General features: G+C 38.9%; 2 protein-coding genes across 3 annotated transcripts; both read left to right on the top strand.

Moving 5' to 3' along the window:
* Window positions 1-8,979: 8,979 nt before the first annotated feature.
* Window positions 8,980-12,637, top strand: LOC135583039 (AP2-like ethylene-responsive transcription factor AIL7). Of its 2 annotated transcripts, none has more exons than XM_065133034.1 (8): window positions 8,980-9,575; window positions 9,742-9,824; window positions 11,084-11,092; window positions 11,176-11,264; window positions 11,495-11,568; window positions 11,654-11,704; window positions 11,813-11,889; window positions 11,971-12,637. In XM_065133034.1, exons 1-8 carry the CDS (start codon window positions 9,145-9,147, stop codon window positions 12,417-12,419), a joined length of 1,263 nt encoding a protein of 420 aa, XP_064989106.1. In that variant the 5' UTR covers window positions 8,980-9,144; the 3' UTR covers window positions 12,420-12,637. The 2 variants fall into 2 exon arrangements, with proteins under 2 accessions (XP_064989106.1, XP_064989107.1); XM_065133035.1 differs by having other exon boundaries at window positions 11,983-12,633.
* A 1,044-nt stretch (window positions 12,638-13,681) lies between these two features.
* LOC135627260 (beta-carotene isomerase D27, chloroplastic-like) lies at window positions 13,682-19,114 on the top strand. Its single transcript, XM_065133281.1, has 9 exons — window positions 13,682-13,826; window positions 13,923-14,223; window positions 14,300-14,380; window positions 15,164-15,268; window positions 15,392-15,491; window positions 15,629-15,720; window positions 15,834-15,914; window positions 18,528-18,596; window positions 18,793-19,114. Exons 2-9 carry the CDS (start codon window positions 13,978-13,980, stop codon window positions 18,925-18,927), a joined length of 909 nt encoding a protein of 302 aa, XP_064989353.1. The 5' UTR covers window positions 13,682-13,826; window positions 13,923-13,977; the 3' UTR covers window positions 18,928-19,114.
* The last annotated feature ends 394 nt before the right edge of the window (window positions 19,115-19,508 follow it).

The raw sequence follows: 19,508 nt of genomic DNA, 5'->3' as shown, positions 1-19,508 counted from the left end.
ATTGACTATTGCATATATGCATGTATATATTGTGATGTCCTTGGATCTGTGCAATGGAAATCGGATCGTGATGAGATCACAATAATGAGACTAATTTGCCTTTAAACATAGATCCTTAATAATCCTGATCATAGGTCACTCGAGAGGGACATCGAGATAACCAGACATATTGGTGTGTTGTATACCCATCTATATGATAGATGTAGCTGGTCTCATAGCTGCTCGTATGGGGACATTAGGGATACAGTACAAGTGCTCATTGGAGAATGAGATCACTGATTGATCCGCTTACGAAATATTAGATGGTTGATGATGCCTTATTGTCATACAGCGATTTCGTGGTCTCAGTGGTGTATCTGGTCCATAGACTTGAGACACCAAGGATGTCCTCTTGTACAGCTAGTCATTGGGAGTGATAGTCAACCTTACGAGGGCTATTGAGTGTTGATAGAGGATCATCCACTCTCGGTGTCATGAGAGGAATATTCCATGTGTTCTTACTCAGATAAATCCCTAGTCAGGGTCATTCGAAGTAAGAGAGAAAGAGTTCTCCGGAAGAATCCGATTAGAGCAAGACTCGAGAAGAAATCGTATGGGTTTGACAGCACCATGCTCGGTATACGGTCTCTGGGATATTAGATGGATAAGGGACTATAGGTACATGGTAACTGAGGACAGATATGTCCAATGGATTAGATTCCCCTGTATCGTTTGGGAACTACAGTGTAGTGGCCTAGTACATCCGTAGTCGATGAGTCGAGTAAATTATTATGGAGATAATAATTCATTGAGCCAGAAGGAGTTTTAATTGGTATGACTCACATCCAGCTCAATATTGGGCCTAGAGGGTCACACACATATGGTAGGCACTACGATGAGTAGAGGTACGGATATGAGATATCCGCTGGAGCCCTTATCTTGTTGGATATCCAATAAGCCCATGAATTATTGGATCCTATGGATGAGATCCAATAAGAGCCCATGAGAGATTTTGGATAGAGATCCACTACTCTAAGAGGCTTAGGTAGTTAGTTGGATGCAGATTTAATACCCAATAGGAGAGGATCCTTTAGGGTTTGATAGGGGACCTCTATAAATAGGAGGGATTCAGTGGTTCATAGGCTGAGCTTTTGCATGTCTCTCATATTCTTCCTCCCCCTCTCAATCTCAGAGCAGGCTTGGAGTTTTGAGGAGCATCGTCGCAACCCTGCTGTGTTGATCACCGTCAGAGAGGAGGGCGCTTGACTGCCTTCACCCTCTCCTAGAGATCTGCGGGGACATAGGGATATACGATCTCCCTAAGTAGCACAATTTATCTTATACATAGTTTTAAGTTTCATAGATTTTTGCGCACCAATCTTCGCACGACGACGAACATTCTTTTGAGAATAGAGGATTTTGTTTTCTGTTCTTTCGTTGCATAGGTGATGTCGCCCCCAAAGATTTTCTATTAGAGTCAGGTTGTTCGTGCGATAGATTGGTTTTGAACTACGTGTATTATGTTTTGGAGAAACTTTTGACGTCAAAATCGTTGACGAAAAGTGAGGAAGGGCAGTAATAGTGGCTGCATGTAGCCACTTGTAGCGGCAGCCGTAGCAGGCAGCACAGCGTCAGCGCATGCTCAAGCATTGTGCTTATAGCAGCCAGCCAACGGCCTGCTTGTAGCAGGCATGCGACCGGCGGGGCTAGCAGCCCGCGGGCAGAGGCGCTGCGGGGCAGTGACGCCTGCGGTCTCTTCTCCCGCGGGGTGAGGCGCCTCATGGCAGCGACGCTTGCAGCCTCGGTGAGACACCAAGGATGTTCTATATGAGTGCTCCACTCTTTGATACCAGACTTATAGGTTTGGATGTCCCAGATCTAGTACAACTGATCATCGGGAGTGACAATCGACCTTACGAGGGCTATTGAGTGTCGATAGAGGATCATCCACTCTCGGTATTATGAGAGGAGTATCCAATATATTCTTGCTCAAGCAAATCCCTAGCTAGGGTCATTCGAATTGAGAGAGAAAGAGTACTCTAGGAGAATCCGATTAGAACAAGACTCGAATAGAAACTGTATGGGTCTAACAACACCATGCCCGGTATATGGTCTTTGGAATCTTAGATGGATGAGGGACTATAGGTATATGGTAACTGAGGATAGATAGGTCTAATGGATTGGATTCTCCTGTATCGTCTGGGGACTACGGCGTAGTGACTTAGTACGTCCGTAGTCGATGAGTCGAGTGAATTATTATAGAGATAATAATTCACTGAGTCAAAAGGAGTTCTGACATGTATGACTCGCAATCAACTCGATATTGGGCCTAGAGGGTCACATATATATGGTAGGCATTGCGATGAGTAGAGGTTCGGATATGAGATATTCGTCGAAGTTGCTATCTTATTGGATATCCAATAGGCCCATGAATTATTGGATCCTATGAATGAGATTCAATAAAAGCTCATGAGAGATTATTATATAGAGATCCACTAATTTAAGAGGCTTTGGTAGTTGGATGAAGATCCAGTACCCAATAGGGGAGGATCCATTAGGGTTAAGTTGATAGGGGACCTCTATAACTAGGAGGGATTCAGTGGTTCATAGGCTAGAGCCTTTGCTTGCCTCTCCTATTCTCCTCCCCCTCTCCACCTTAGAGCAAGCCTGGAGTTTTGAGGAGCGTCGTCGTAGCCTTGCTGTGTGGATCACCGCTAAAGAGGAGGGTACTTGACCTCATTCACCTTCTCCTATATATCTGCAAGGATTCAGGAATATACGATCTCCCTAGGTAACATAATCTTTACTATACGCAGTTTTTTATTTCGTAGATTTTACGTACTAATCTTCGTACTATGACGAACATCTCCTTGAGGATAGGGGATTTTATTTTTTGTTCTTCCACTACGCATATGATGTCGCTCCCAAAGATTTCCCAATATTTACTGCTATCATAGTTAATCCTACGCACTTATCTTAACATATAGATTAGGTCAAATAATTTACTAATTAATTTCATCATCAAAATTCGAGATTCAACACATCCGTCTTATCCTTATTTGTCCCACCAATACCTCGACGCATCTCTATGCTCGGTGATCATCTATCTTATCCTCATCACCTCTACACCCTCGTTGCACTTTCTTGTACAATTACAACTCAATTATATGCACACAAGCTAAAACATGTATATATCATATATAAGAGAAATCTTGATCTCATCGAGGGGAGGTATAATTTTAAGGGAGATAGAAATACATGTAGGATTTAATGAGAGAGAGAGAGAGAGAGAGAGAGAGAGAGAGAGAGAGAGGGGGGGGGGGAGGGAGGGAGGGAGACTCATATGCCTTAATAATAGTCACACACACATTATACATGGTCCATAATCATTTGTCCACAATATATATCACATGTTTATATACATATCTAACTAACTAAGTTGTAATCAATTAAACCATTTAATTGATTTTAGATTATCTATTAATCAATCGAACTTGGATTAACTCTTAATTTAACCTGGGAAAACTCTGCAGATCTATGGGGCAAGGTGCCCCTAGCAGCTAGGAATCCTAGCCGTTAGAGTTGTAAGCAACCCTCAACCAAAATTATAGGGCAGCAACTTTTGCTACCCTCCTTCCTTGTCAAATATGACGTCCAGAAGTTCTTGGGCAATAGAATAGTTCATATGCCAAAAACTACTTGTTGTTATCTCAAATCAGCGAAAATGTAACTTATTTATGAGAAACTAATTCAACACAACATATAGTTAATAACCAATCATCGCACAAGCAATCTAGCTTTGATACCACTATTAAGAAACCTTGAGGAGCATCATATGCATAGTAGAAAGTAAAAACAAAAACTAGTTTCCCAAAACAATCTTATCAAATTGTCATACGAAGATCAAAAGCGTAAAACTCGTGAAATCAAAAGACTACATATAGGTGTAAAATGTTCTCACCCAAGGGAACTCATATATCCTTTGAGATCATAGATTCTAGTCTATGGATGAAGGAGCTTTCACAAACTCCTCTCTAGCGGTGATCCACACGATAGATACGATGATGAAGCACCTCCTTATGTAGTACGTTCTTTTCTCGTGATCGTGCACCACCACACAGTAGTACACAAGAGGGGATCGGTCCCTTGTGCTATCTTCTCGCACTAGAAAGGGGGTAATCAGTTGGAGAAAGAAGGGGGGAGGAGACAAGGAGGGTGGCAACTAACTGGGTCTAGCCTATGACCCTATTAGTCCCAACTCCTATTTATAGAGAGTCTCTTTTAACTAACCTTAATGGATCATTCTTATTGGGAATTGGTTCTCCATTAAATTACCCCTGGCTTAATGTATATTAGATCCCCATCCAATAACCATTCTAAACTCCATTGAATCTTTTCTAAGGACTCATTAAAATAAGAGCTTATCAATATCACATATCTAATCATCTATTCATCGCAATGTCCACCATATATGTGTGACCCTCTAAGCTTAATACCGAGCTAGTCATGAGATACATCTATCAAAACTCCTTTTGATTTAGTGAATTATTATCCCTATAATAATTCACTCAACTCATCAATTATGGACGTACTAAGCCACTATGTCATAGTCCTCATACGGTATAGGATGATATAATCCATCGGACCTATCTATCCTCAATTAGCATGTATCTATAGCCTCTCATCCATCTAATATTCCAGATATTGTATGCCGAGTATGGTGTTGTCATGCCTATACAAAATCTATCTGAAACTTACTCTAATTGGATTCTCTCAGAGAACTTTCTCAATTCGAATCTCACGCTTATCAGATTCATTACAATTCGATTGACTTTAGCTAGAGATTTGTCTAAGTGAGAATGCATAAGATATGCCTCTCTTGATACCGAGAGTAGAAGATCCTCTATTGACACCAAATTACCTTCATAAGGTTGGGTATTGTTCCCAGTGACTATCTATACTAGATCTAAAACTTTCAGACTTATTAATCTGATATCAAATAATAGAATACTCAAACAATATATCATTTGTGTCTTAAGTCTAAGGACCAGATACACAATTGAGACTACGAAATCACTATCTAATAATAAGATATCATTAATCATCTAGCGTTCCGTAAGTGGATCATTCAGTGAACTCATTCTCTAATAAACACCTACACTATATCCCTAGTGATATCACACAAGCATATATGAGACTAACTTCCTCCAATATGGATGGGTATAAAGCACACTGGCTTATCCAGTTACCTCAATGTCCTTCTCGAATAATCTATGATCAATAATATTTATGATTTGTGTTTAAAGGCAAATTAATCTCATTATTATGATCTAATTTCTATTGTACAAATCCAAGGATATCATAATACATATATTCATCCAATATAAAGCGAAAAATATCATAATAAATATTAACCAAAAGAGATTGTGTAACATATCTTACGTGATTGATTTATTGGACACCTGTAACTAGTAATACAATCAACACGTCTAGCTCACATGGTTGACTAACTGACCATGATGGTTGATACTTAGTGTACCATACGGAGGATGCATCAACTAGCAACCTCATGCCAACTAAACTCGAAACAGCTAGTTGGTTGATAAGGCTAACTAGCAATCCCTGATGAGCACCATGTGGAGACAGTAATTTAATCTCGGGTTTGATGCTAGGTGGCAATGACTTTGATCGAATTGTACATCCATTATTATCTCACTAATTTGCATAATAAATAATCATGATAGTTCTAAATGACTTCTATAAGAAGGAATCTCGAAATCTCGATGTACAAATATTGACTCTCTCAAGTTAACTAGTTCAATTAGTTACTAATTCGAGTTTCCGAGGGACATATATCGGGAGTACCCCCATTCAGTTTTGTAGTATTTGATACTACTCGTCCAAAAAGATAAAATTTTAGTAAGATCGACTTAAAGTGGAATCAAGTTAGATCCAACTTAGCTTTGAAATCAGGCAATCAGAATCTATTATAGCTTCTTATTTTTTAATAAAAAATTTCGTGCACGTCTACATTCTTAGTCTTGTAAGTAATATTTGCGAATGAGGAATTATTTTGAGGAATAATTCAATTCTTTGGGAGATTTACATTAGTTTTGCAGATGAGGTTGACTTCATGACGTGGATAGACGACCCATCCAACGTAATCTCAGAAAAAGGAAAAAGAAAACTTGGAGCAAAACCTATGCCTGCGGTTGTGTGAATGTCTCAAAATTCACACGTAACACTAAATTATATTTAATAAACATGATTTAACTTGGAATATCTTTTGACTTGTCAACTTATTAGATTCAGCCTATTCTTGCGTGTTGTGTGTTAAAAGCTGCTCTGCCGTCGCATTGTATTGAATGGGGAAATTGTATCGAGGAGCAGACGATGAACACGTCGTCGACGAACAGTGACGGTTTCGATTCAATATGACGACGGCGACGCGACGTCAGATATGACGACGGCTGTAACAGCACGCGACTCGCTTCACGTTTCTTACGGCCTCCAGTTTTATGTCAGCTGTTCGAAGCGACTCGATGATGTGGCAGTAGGTTTGTTTTTAAAAACCGTTGCCAGCTTCGAATTTTGTTTTTATTTTTTCTTTTACGGCAAACACTTCCTTGAACTAGCAAACGATCAACTAATTTTATATATCAGTCCAATGACATTTCAAAAATATAATTTTAAAATAATTATATGAATTGACTTTAATCAAATTATCTCATTAGATGGCATCATTAGGACACTTTCATTATTAATTAACAACCATTTCTATGAAAAATCATGATTAAATTTATTTGTTCTTGAGTGATAAGAAATATATAATCAATGGAATATTTATAAAAATATTCTCGAGAGTCTAACAGATGGTTGAAGTTATTTAAAAATTATCTTTTCTTTGAAATATTCATATGAATATTCTAAAAAATTTATAAACAACTTGGATCGATTATAAATCATCTTTCTTACCAAATATATAAAAAATATTTTAACTCTTCAAAGTCAAGTATAAAGATATACGATACCTCTACGTAAAACGGGAGCATAAATTATAAATTTAGATATAAAGAAATTGATCTGAGGATTAACTTAAACATCGAAGGGATCGACTCGAAAAATCTCTTCCGATTTCAATCTTTATACAGGTAATAAATTCGAAAGAAAATATTTTCTACTTTAAACAACCTCGCATATACATATCATGGTCACATCGTAATAATAAGGATGTCAATATATTTTTTTTAAAATTCAATCGCTTCTCACTCTATTGTCTTTATATAATTAGATGCATAGGCATTGTGCAGATTTCAAATGCACGATTCTAATCACCCACTTAAAGCTGGATCGTGACTTAAAACTGTAACTTGAATCGTGACTTAATGACCATAATATTAAATCCTAAGAAGATGGAAGCGATTGCCTGCTCGAATCAAAACACACAATTCTAACATGATTTGTTTAAATAATCATTCACTCTGATCCTGAGATTAGCAAGCACTTTTTTTTTAAATTTCTTAATTAAAAAAAGTATAGTTTGGATAATAAAATTATTTAAATTTAGAAAAACTTTTTTTTAAGAAGAATTCATGTTTGAGTAATTGCATTCGAAAAGATCGAGGAGAACAAAATATGTTTTGTTATTATTTTTTATGATCGTCTTGATGAGGAGACACACCCAAAAACATGTACATTAAAGCAGGGTGGAGGGCGGTTAACATGGCGACAAAAAAGTCCGCAAAGACTGCTGTGTCACCCGCTCTCTCACTCCCCTACTTAATGCTCGACCTCAACCCATCCTTTTTGGTTTTTTCTGAATTAAACCCATCCATGTATACTTTCCTTTTTATTTCCTTGATCACACCCTCACCCACACAATTACCAGTTTGAAACACCAACCTAGGACCCACCCCCCGACCCCCTCTCCCTCTACCCGGGCCCACCCACTGGTCAACAACAAAAAAGGCATGAAGAATATATGAGAAATTTGAAAATTATATAGATAGTAAAATCTGAATAGTTAATACATAAAATTAAAAATTTAGATCTCTTTAGATTCGTTTATTATTGAAATTATTCATAAATATTAATTTAGCCATGACATACCAAATTAATTTATCAAAAAGCTGAGGGCACAAAATCTCATTTAAATATATTTATAAAAAAAATATTAATTAATTTAGTTGATAAAATTTTCATAGTTTGTTATAAGATACCGAGTTCAAATCTTATTTTCATCATTTATCTTTTATAAAAAATATTTATAATTAATTATTAAAAATAAAATAAAAATAATTTATTATTTTTCTTAGGACATCTCAAATTAGTTTGATTTGAACCAAATATAGTCTATTTTTATGGTTTGGTTTAAGTCAAATTGCCTTTTTTTTTTCAATTATATTTCATCGTATTTAGTGAGATGGAAAACTAAAAAATAAAAAAAATAATACCCCTTTTTGAAACAAAATTTGGTCCAGAATTAAACTTGTACCCCTTAGGATCAAAATTAAACTTATGTGAGACCCATCTGATAATTTCTTGGACCTCGCATATGTGGAACACGTCGAAGTCGTTTCCTGCAAATGTCCGAAGAAGCAGTCTCAACACCAACTATACAGAACGTCGTACCGCGTCACCGACACGTAGGCCAACGCATCAGGTTCTTTTGCTGGGTACATGTTTTCGCGTGCGTAAGAGATGAGATGATCTTATGCATACAGCTCCACGTCCCTGCTCACGCTCCCTCCGTCATCTTCCATTGGAGGTACCACAAAAAGCACTTCTCTTCTCCGCTTTACCTCTCTCTCTCTCTCTCGAGAAGAGTCTTGCTTTCTTTCGCTTCGCCGCCCGAACATCCGCAAAGCTACGACAGATTTCCTTGACTGCAGCAGCGGCTGCTGCCCCGCGAAAAAGCGGAACGCACTCCATCAGTCATGTAAAGCCCCCATATATCCCTATATATATACACATCAAATGTATTCGTCAAATAATACTGCTACTACTGAGAGCAAAGCAAAACCCAAACCCTCTCTCTCTCTCTCTGCCCTTCATAAACGGCCACGCCCTCATCCCATTTCATTCTCCGCGAGTTCTGTCGGTCCACAAACGGACCTCCTCAAGCAACCCGAGCAAATAGATTTGATCCGACTATACCCGTTTGATATGTTAAGAGTTACTCTGCAGAGCGAGGGGGAAGAGAGAGGATTAGAGACGGGCCACAACTGGATCTCCTACGGGCTGCCGCCGATGGAGATGCTTCTTCGCCCCTGCGGATTCGATCTGCAGGCCTCCTCCGATAACGACTGCGCCGTCGCCTACAACTACCAGTACTTCCTCCCTCCGCCTCCCGCGCCTGCGTCTACGGAGCTGAAGCTGGAGGATCTCCTCGGCGGGGACAGCGGCGCGCATTGCTCTGAGACCCTGACCGTCGACGGCCAGGACACGTCGTCCGTCAGCACCGTCCTCATCCAGGATCTCCGCGCGGTCGACGACTCCTCGTCGGCGCCATCTACGGGGCTGGAGAATACGCTGGTGCCGCCGCCGCAGCCGCCGGCAGCTGGTCACAGGACGTCGGTGTACAGAGGAGTGACCAGGTGACACTTCGCGTCATACTTAGTTAATTACACAGATGGGTTTTAGGAGTCACTTCATCGTTAGTTGATCGCACGCTTAGGGTTTCTTGAGGGAAGAAAACTGTTCACAGTTCACGTGTAATCGGCGCACGCGTGCATGCGTGCTTGTGTCTCTTGTTTCCCGCAGGCACAGGTGGACCGGAAGGTATGAGGCGCACTTGTGGGATAACACGTGCAAGAGGGAGGGCCAGAAGCGCAAGGGGCGCCAAGGTATACCTGCCGCCTTTCTTCCCTCGACTCCTCCTCCTCCACATATATGTGTGCGCATTCCCTTCCCCCTCGAAGCCAAAATACTAGCTGCTGCAATGCTCGGCCGCATGCATGTTTCAGATTGAATCTTCTAAGACCAAATGGATTGTTCTCGCATGCCATCATTACTTCCAGCTAGATTGGGATGCAGATCATGTAAGCTTGTGAGGGTGTGCTACTACGTTGCAGTCGTAGCTTGTAATGGCCTGAAGCAGAGACAGGTGATGGACAAGGGCATCATTGATGGCAAATGCTGCAGGTACCGTCCATGGCGGTACGGCTGCTGCGATCACTGGCTTGCATTTTGTCCGTGAGATGCCGCCGCTTCCACGGTCTGAGCCAGTCAAGGCCTGGTATGTCACCTTGTCGCCGTGCCATGTACAGGGAGACGTACACGCAGGTCACCTGTGCATGTGTATGTACCGATGAGAAAAGCGTCCGTCAAAGCTCGCATCATGGACGCCTTGAAAAGTTGGGTTTGGGAGGCGAGAGGTAGAGAGCGTATTTGAGCGAGTGAGATTTGATGTGACGACACATTGCTCTTTTATCTGCGGGGAAAAGAACGGGGTCGCGTCCTTTCACTGACGGAAAAGAGTACACTGACTGCCCTTTTCAGTGGGGGGTGGGGACTTTGCTGCATTTCGACAGCTCCTGCCTCAGTATCTTTGACTGGAGCTGAAGCCCACCGAAGTTCCCCATGAGTCACTTCACTAGATCATGAACACCAGCGGTTGTTCTGCTCTCTGTCACAGTGACTGGGATTCAGATGCATCTGATCACCCACCAGTCATTCTACTCTCACACTCCTTTCAATCACATTAACCTTTAGTGTGATGCATATCTGTAGTACGTCATATAGTGCTCCTAGTTTTGCTTGGCCGTCATATGAGCGCCAGTACCCAAAATGCCTAAAGATCATATAACATCTGATAGTATAATATGTTGGGTTTAAGATATCATCCTCATGCAAGCTTTAGTCTAAAATATAGTTCTTACTATTTCCATGTTCCATCTGTTTCTAAGACAAAATCTGAGTGCTAGTATCTTCATGCCACTTGATGGTTTTAGATGCGGGCAATGTTTATTGTTTTTCTGGAAAGTACATGACGAAGACCTGCAAAAAAATGCTTTTGGCTGTAACCGATTTTTTTCTGACACAATTTCCATCCTTTTTTGCATGGGGATGTGATCAATTGGTGATGTTTGTGGCTAATCTCCAGTGTATTTGGGTGAGATATCCTTGCTTTCTTGAGTTGTGTTTACGGTCTTTGGATATGAATTAGAATACTGATCTAACTTCAATATGACACAGGTGGATACGACAGAGAAGAAAAAGCAGCAAGGGCTTATGATCTTGCAGCTTTAAAGTATTGGGGTCCTACTGCCACAACCAACTTCCCGGTAATGTTTCCACTGAGAATTCATCCTTGTTTACGCTGTTAATATTGCCCTAATTAAACATAACAATATATTAGAATGTTTATGTTCATTCTCTTTGATCCATATCCATTGTATGGTAACTTAATGCTGTGAACTGCATAATTTCTTTGTTTTATGTTGTCCAAGTATGGAATCCTCTTAAAGAACACTCAATTTAGATATTTTCCCTTATTCTTTTTATTCTTTTGCAGGTAAGCTGTTATAGTAGGGAGATTGAGGAGATGAAGTGCATGACTAAGCAAGAGTTTATTGCATCAATAAGAAGGTGAAGTCCCGAATTTTTTTGTGCTAGCTGCCTCTGTAACTGCATTGTCACATATTCTTATCTAGTTTCTATTTGGGTCTTGTAGAAAAAGCAGTGGATTCTCTAGGGGTGCTTCCATCTACAGAGGGGTGACAAGGCAAGAGATTCAATTCTTTGAAAACATTATTAGATTCTCACTGATGTCATGCAAAATTCCAAAGAGAACTGCTTCTAAGGCAATTTTTTTGTTGTGATTTATTATCAGGCATCATCAACATGGTCGGTGGCAGGCAAGGATAGGCCGTGTTGCAGGCAACAAGGATCTTTACCTCGGAACATTTGGTGCGGTTTTACTTCTTTTTATCGCCATCTCATTTCTTTCATTTCGGTCCTGAATTGGATGATGACACTAAACCGATCAAGATTCGTCGATAGCAACCGAGGAAGAAGCAGCTGAAGCATATGACGTAGCGGCGATCAAGTTTCGCGGTGCAAATGCTGTTACCAACTTTGAGCTCAGCAGATATGATGTGGAAGCTATCGCAAACACCGAGCTACCGATCGGAGCATCAGCTAAACGAATCAAACAGTCCCTCCAATCTGACCAAGATCAACTCCCTCTTGACAAATCAGACAAAGGACAGCATCTCAACTTTGTGCCAGCAACTCTCTTCCACAACCTTATGCAGTTTCATGGTCCTTCTGGCTTCTCGCCTTGTCTGTCCTACTGCAGTTTCATAGAGAATGACTTCGATGAATGCGATCAAAACAATTATCTCTTGGCGGCCAAAGATCAACACAAAAACCAATATCACAATCAGCAAGATTTGGGGAGTGGCATCCTCCAATTGACACACCTTCCATCTCAGTGATTGTAGTCTTTGTGGATGTGTGATATATCTGACCTGCTAAGCTCACTGATCTTTTTGACATTGGACAAAATCCATGCTATTTTGTGTAGATCAAGTGATATTATCATCAATGGAACATGGATCTACTTTTAGCTGAATGATGTGTGTACATGCAACCTTCTCCAAGTACTGATTGTGTTTACTGTGAGAGTTGTGATCCACCTTACTGGGGTTTTATCTATCAGCGGACTTGTGATGGTTCATCTGTGAGAATCTATTATATATGAGAAATTTGAATATATTATATATGTATTTTAATGAATATGACTTGAATATCTGAACCCTGGATAGGATGCATTACAATATCTGGAATATGAATGAATATGGAGACACATAAATAATACATGTTTATTGAATAGCCTAAATAGCTAAAAGCTTTTTTTTACCATTGATTTCAAGCAATTTATTGTGAAACAACATTCTCATGTAATGTTTCTTTTCTCTCAAAGCTTTTCACATATTTGTTAACTTACCTAAATAGTGTTCTAAAAAGTGGATGGAAAGCGAGTTTTTATGCTAAAGTGAGTTATTATTATTATTATTATTATTATTATTATTATTAGATGAATATCTAGAAAAAACTATTGGATTTTTGCTTTTCTCAAGGTTCCATTTTTTTTTTTTTTTCTGAGGTTGCCCCTGCTTTTTAAAATCTTAATATCACATCTCTTTTATTTTTTTCTTTACTCTCTAGTTTGGTTCGTTTCAATAAGTTAAGAACCGAATTGATCCAACAAATTAAGCCGAACCAAATTAATAATTAAAACAAAATAACAATAAAAAAAATAAAAATTTAAATTTATTGAAAATTATCGAAGTTAGAACAATATTTAGGTCTTTATCTTTTGTTCAGTATATTTAAATATTAATAATAAATTAAAGATTTATAAAATAACAAAAATTTAAAAATATACTGTAACATTAGTTAAAAATATAGATATCGGAAATTTATGTGGATATATGTGTATATATATATATATATATATATATATATATTTATGATAAAATTCGAATTTTATTTCATAAGATTGTTTTAAATAAAATTTTAAAATTATTTGAATTTGAATCTATATGAAATTTGTTGAACCAAACCAAAAGAGAAAAAAAGGAAGTTCAATATAAAATTGAAAAGTCGAAAAAAGAGAATTCTGATAAATAGGACTGCTCTTCGAGAAGGGAAACCACCTATTCTGGTAAAAGGCTCCAAAAGGCGGAGCCTTTTTAACCGTCGTGTTGGACTGTAGAAGCGGCGTTCCAGAGTGGCGCGGCTTGTCACCGGCGTGAAGGCGGCGCCCCAAGCACGTCTTCCTCCGCCGCTGCTCAACCGTCTCCCTGCTCCCAGATCGTATCACCAGCCACCTCATGACGGTACGGCGTCTGGTTTCACCATCTGTAGGTAGGTTTTAGGGCTTAATGCGTGTAATGTTGATTCGTTATCGATGATTGCCTTTGCGCCGGATGGAGGCTCACGTCGCCAAGCTGGAAGCCGATATCGGAGACTCGCAGAAGCTTTATTATAATGAGAGAGGATTTCCAACAAAGGTATGGGTACACTGGTAATTTCATGTCGTCGATTTTTCGCAAACAAAAAGGGTCCGCTGGTTCCGTTGGCTACCGGATGTTCGTCTCCAATCCAATGAATGCTCTGTTGGTGTCCGTCTCTCCTTCTCTCTCCCTCTCCTCGCCACCGCCTCTTCCTCGCCATGAACGGGTCCACGGAATCCCTAGATTCCGGATTCTATGTTCTCCAGCTGGTTCTCAGCGGGTTCGTTGGCCTTTGATTGATTCCATTTTGATTTAATGTCTTTTCTGATTCGTTGCGTTTCTTTGGGGGTCTCCAGATTGACATGCCCAAGTCCGAGTACAAGCCCGGTCCCTTTGATGCTCTGCTCCTTCAGTTTTTCAGGAAGAAAATGGTGCAGGTGAGCTCCTGTTCGAGCCTTTGAAATCGGATTCATGTATCACATTTGTACATGTTGCTCGAATCAGGGATTTGAATATCCAATCGTTTTTCTGTACGGTTGTAGAAATAATGGTTGAAACAAACGCATCTCTAAGATGTTTCTTTTTCCTCTTTAGGATGCTGGTGGATGATGCCATATAGAAACCTAAAATTAGTTCCGGAATTTTTGCTAGTTAAATCAGGAAATTGGTCCTTTCATTGCACCTATCATACCTAGTAATTGACATGATCTTGAATGTGATATAGAACCTTTGAACTAAGTTGTTGATATGATATTGTTATTGATATAATAGAATTACCATGCTGAAAAACTATTTTCTTGTATTACAGTTCTGCTGCTAAATGTACTTTACATCAAATCAATCTTAAGAGTGATGTCGTTTTGGTCATCAGAGAAAATCTAGAGACTTCAATGCTTCTTTTTTTTTTTTCATTTTTGATTGAAGATTAAGGGAACTTATAGTTTCAGCTTATCTTTGAGCTTTAGAGTTTTCTTCCTAATGGATGTAAAGATTACATGAGCATTGTTAAAAGTGCTAGGGAGATGAGAATTTGCAATATGCTACACAAATCAACACTCCATTGATTGGTATATAATATTTCCATCTCTCTAGCTGGTATGCCATTGTTTCCTTTTCTTTGCCTTTATATAATCTTGTAATTCTAAGAGGTCATGAAAATGATTTTTTTTTCCTTGTGCTAGAATTCTTCTGACAATGTTTTGATTCTTAAAAAGCTATAGGAGGTTGGATGGGATTCAGAGAAGCCTGGGTATGTTGGACTTATTGAAGTTGCAAATCATCTTATGATTAAGGGAAAAACCATCTCAGAGACTGAGCGATCAGCGGTATTCAGAGAAATCTCATGTGCACTTTATTTTTTTCTATACAACAACAATTTTATTCTGATTGACAATTCTTATTATCATGCAAAGATGTTATGGTACCATAACAATCACAATGAATGGCAGGTTCGGGTTCTTGTATCTTTGTTTCCCCCACTCTTGCTTGATCTGTTTAAGATGCTTATAGCACCAATTAATGGTGGGAAAGTAGCTTCCATGATGCTTGGTAAGTCAATGCTTATAGTTCTAATTCTTGTTTAGATATACTTTTGGTGCTTTGAGTGCAGTGATCGTTCTTACCATCTGAAATCTTTTCTCTTTCCAATTTCTTTTTTAAACAATTTGACTTTTTGTATTCTTAAGCAAGAGCAACTGCAATGTTATGTCAATGGCTGATGGGCCCTTGTTCAGTTAATTCTGTTGATCTTGCTGATGGGTCCTCCTGCAGTAGTGGGGTAATCTCTCTATCCGAGAATTTTGCATTTAGCTAAAAGTCTCAGTTCTTTGCTTTACTTGTGCAACTCCTGCGTTGATATTGGTCTAATTCCTTGTGAATATCTTCATTTAGGTCTTTGTGGAAAGATGCAAGTATCTTGAAGAAAGTAAATGTCTGGGAGTCTGTGTCAACACATGCAAACTACCAACACAGGTTTGGTGCCTTTGCAAAATATGATATGTAATTTCTGTCCATTATCTCTATGACCTCATCTATTTTATGTGAAGTTCTTCCATTTTCTATGTCCAACTAAAATTGGATTTTTCTCCTTGTATGATGAGTAGAAAGAAATCATGAAATGTGATCCCATCCAAACGTTTGTTCCCTGCACATCTTGCAATTCAAATAGGCTATAGCTGTATGACTTAGTAGTTTGAGATAATATATTACTTAAGACATGCACGATAAATTAAATACACCTCTTGTATGATTGGAATAGCTAGGGGTCATTACTCTGCTTGTTCCTTATATATTTTTTGCTTTAAAGTTTATTCTGGGCCTTCACTAATTGCATTGATTTATTGGGTTACACGATCGTAGACAAAAGTTCACTAGGCTTCTATACTATCATGGCATGTATCATATTTGTGTGAATCACTACATGGAAAATTAAATGACCACAACAAAATGACATCAGAAGTGTTGGATGCACTTAATTGTTTATCTTATTGTCTCTAAGTTGTTGCCAAAGTGCTTTTATTAAGATATTATATATTACCATTTACTGATAGCCAAGTAGAAGGAACTGGTGAGATAATTTTACGAAATATAACCTCCTAAGCCCTAGCTTCCAACCAATACGCATTTGAGTGTACTGTTTTTGTGAAGCACCACTTGTAAGATGCTGAGATTTATACTATTATAAAAAGATTATGTTTTTATTTGTTAGGATGCTAATATAAGCACCATGATATCCAGATAAGATTGTCACAGTTGGATCTCTTGTTGGATCTTTACGGGCGAGGACCTATAGAAAAATATCAGTAGTGTGCTTCAAGCCTTTAGTTACAATTACTTTTGGTTCCTTAAGATTAGGTATAACTATTAGAATCAAGAGCGGTACTAAGAGAGGGGGGTGAATTAGTGCAGCGAAAAAATCATCGATTTTGTAAGATATTCGTTCGTTGAAAACCAATTTCGGAAAGTGCTTGACTTTAGAGTAAATGAACTAGCAGTTAACTTAGAAAATAATAGCAGTAGTAAAAAGCAGAATGGAAATGAGCACACCGAAATTTATAGTGGTTCAGATGTTGTGGCCTACATCAACTACTAATGATCTTCCTTCAATGGGCGATAACTCTCTTTACAGCGCTTTCTCCTTTTCACAGGTTTAGGAGATAACCCTTACAAGGCTCACACCTCTCTTGAATGATCACAACACTAAAAAGGGAGGACTTTTTGCACTTTTTACAACACTTTCACCCCCCAAGACTTCAATATTTTGTTCACACTTTCGTGCCCTTTCATGCAGAAAAGGGTGGGGTATTTATAGGCCCCAATGGCTTCAAAATTGGAGCAAAAAAGTGTCTCATCCTAAATTTTCGGGGTACTGGTGGTACCACCGCCATTATTGGGCGGTACAACTGCTTAGTCTGGGCGGTACGATCGCCTGATAGAGCTCGGAGACCGAGCTCTGGCGATACCACTACCTGGCAGCATTAACTGCCGGCGGTACCACCGCCCAGACCACCTGGGAGACTGAGTCACCAGGCGGTGCCACCGTTGGCCGTGACTTCAGGTGCTGAATGGGCTGTTCAACCGGCCCAGTTCAGCCCTATTAAGGGCCCAGTTGGCCCCTAACTGACTTAGCAGGATTACCTCCTAATCCTAACTCAATTTAAGGTCTAACTACGATAATTAAGACATTTAAACAAGTAATCTTTGTTCGGTATGTCGATTGTTCTCTCGGTGATCTTCCGGCGAACTTCTCGGTAAACTTCTGACGAACTTCCGGCGAACTCCCGACGAACTCTCAGCGAGCTCCCGACGAATTTTCGACGAGCTTCTGGCAAACTTCCGGCACATCGTCCGAATCTTTGACGTATCGTCCGATCTTTGACTCTGGCACAAAATCTGCTTTATGCCTTGCTGCTATTGTAGTTAATCCTACACACTTATCTCAACATATAGATTAGATCAATCATTTTACTAATTGATTTCATCATTAAAATCCGAGATTCAACAATAACATCTAGCTTAACAGCCTTTAAAGCAATTCAAAGACGTTTCGTTTCGCTGTCATTGATTTGAACATGGAAGTGCATCCATTTGAGTACTAATCAGACCCTTCTTTAAAGGTCTAGAAAAGGTTTACCATGGATGGACCCTTCCATGGTTTAGATCTGTAATGGACTGGTTTTATCACTCATTTGTTGGCTAACTATGCAATGGGAAATAAGGTTAACATCAATATGGATACTTCATTTCCTGATACTTCTTTGGTCTTTCAGGACTTGCATGTAATGGGAAGTGGGAACCATTAGTCAATGAGGCATTCTTTTGAAGTAATATAGTATGTATCTTTTTTAGAAAAAAAAAACAATTAACTTTTCTGAGTGTCCATACTCATGCATTGTGCTTAAAAATGAGTTACTTAATAAGCTTTATGCTTCATCATCATAATATACTTTAAGAAGAGTGATCGAGTTTTGCTACTTTCCGTCCATATAAGTGCCTATATCTCATGACCTTATAATGTTGGGATACAGGAACAGAAGCTCCTAATGTTGCTTTTGTTGTTGTACTTTTTGATTGTTACCTTTTCAGACTTTCTTCAGAGACTATATGGGAGTCCCTCTATATATGGAGCCAAATTTTAGTGACTATAGCTGTCAGGTACTGTTTCCATTGCTCAATTGCTGTAGCTCAACAGTTGTGCTTTAGGTTTCCAATGTACATAATCCTTTGATCACGGTCTGTATCTCAGCAAACACAAGTGTTTTGCGAGGATGATTAGCTTATTTCAATTTCAGGATAAACATCCGTGATCTTTTAACGAAACACTAATTTGCAATCTCATTTGATTTTGCAGTTCAATTTTGGGGTTCCTCCTCCACCACCTGCTAGTGATAAAGCCCTCCAAGAGCCTTGCTTGGCAATATGCCCGAATGCCAGCCGCCGCAGAGAGCTTAGTGGCAGGGAAATTGAGCAATGCCCCAAAGTGTAAATTTTCATCGACTCTCTATCTTGCCATAATTCTCATTTTCAGTATATTTACTCTTGTAATAATTTTAGAATGCTAGGATCTGTAGATTGACTTTGAAATCACCTTGGCATATTTGGACAAAACCATGAAAAAGATATATTCTATTCTTTTGTTTCCTCCTGGAAAATTAGTTGCAACGTTCCTTGAATGTATGTATCCATGGTTCTGTAAAGTGATGAAAGTTGAAGCACTTTTACATAAAAATATATATATTAACATATGTATATCAGTTACTAACCAAGTTTTATCACTATGCAGTTGAATTATAGCAATGAGTTTGTTAAAGTATCTATCACATGGATAAAAGTTAATGTTTTTGGACCAAGCAAGTACAATAAAATACCACCTGAAGCACTTTCAGCTAGATAAAGAGTTGTCCCCTTTCCAATGTTTCCGAAGGATTCGAGCAATCTTTCATACTGATCCGCGGTCGCATGTCTTTTTTTGTTTTTTTAATAAAATTAATGTTGGTTGGTTTTTGTATGGTACAGACAATTTAGAAAAAATCGAGATAAAATTCATGAGAGATTGTCTTCTTATAT

Source organism: Musa acuminata, chromosome BXJ2-11 (assembly GCF_036884655.1).
Source record: "Musa acuminata AAA Group cultivar baxijiao chromosome BXJ2-11, Cavendish_Baxijiao_AAA, whole genome shotgun sequence".
Classification (NCBI taxonomy): domain Eukaryota; kingdom Viridiplantae; phylum Streptophyta; class Magnoliopsida; order Zingiberales; family Musaceae; genus Musa; species Musa acuminata.
The sequence above is the reverse complement of the archived record's forward strand: the minus strand, read 5'-3'. Positions and strand labels throughout refer to the sequence as shown.

What these genes read in the sequence shown, in the direction of transcription:
- LOC135583039 (XM_065133034.1), top strand. Translation starts at nt 9,145, where the DNA reads ATGTTAAGAGTTACTCTGCAGAGCGAGGGGGAAGAGAGAGGATTAGAG. An exon ending in GTGTACAGAGGAGTGACCAG is followed by an intron (nt 9,576 to 9,741) that starts GTGACACTTCGC and finishes TGTTTCCCGCAG; the next exon opens with GCACAGGTGGACCGGAAGGT. An exon ending in CTGCCACAACCAACTTCCCG is followed by an intron (nt 11,265 to 11,494) that starts GTAATGTTTCCA and finishes ATTCTTTTGCAG; the next exon opens with GTAAGCTGTTATAGTAGGGA.
- LOC135627260 (XM_065133281.1), top strand. Translation starts at nt 13,978, where the DNA reads ATGAGAGAGGATTTCCAACAAAGGTATGGGTACACTGGTAATTTCATG. An exon ending in TCAGGAAGAAAATGGTGCAG is followed by an intron (nt 14,381 to 15,163) that starts GTGAGCTCCTGT and finishes AAAAAGCTATAG; the next exon opens with GAGGTTGGATGGGATTCAGA. An exon ending in TTAGTGACTATAGCTGTCAG is followed by an intron (nt 18,597 to 18,792) that starts GTACTGTTTCCA and finishes TTGATTTTGCAG; the next exon opens with TTCAATTTTGGGGTTCCTCC.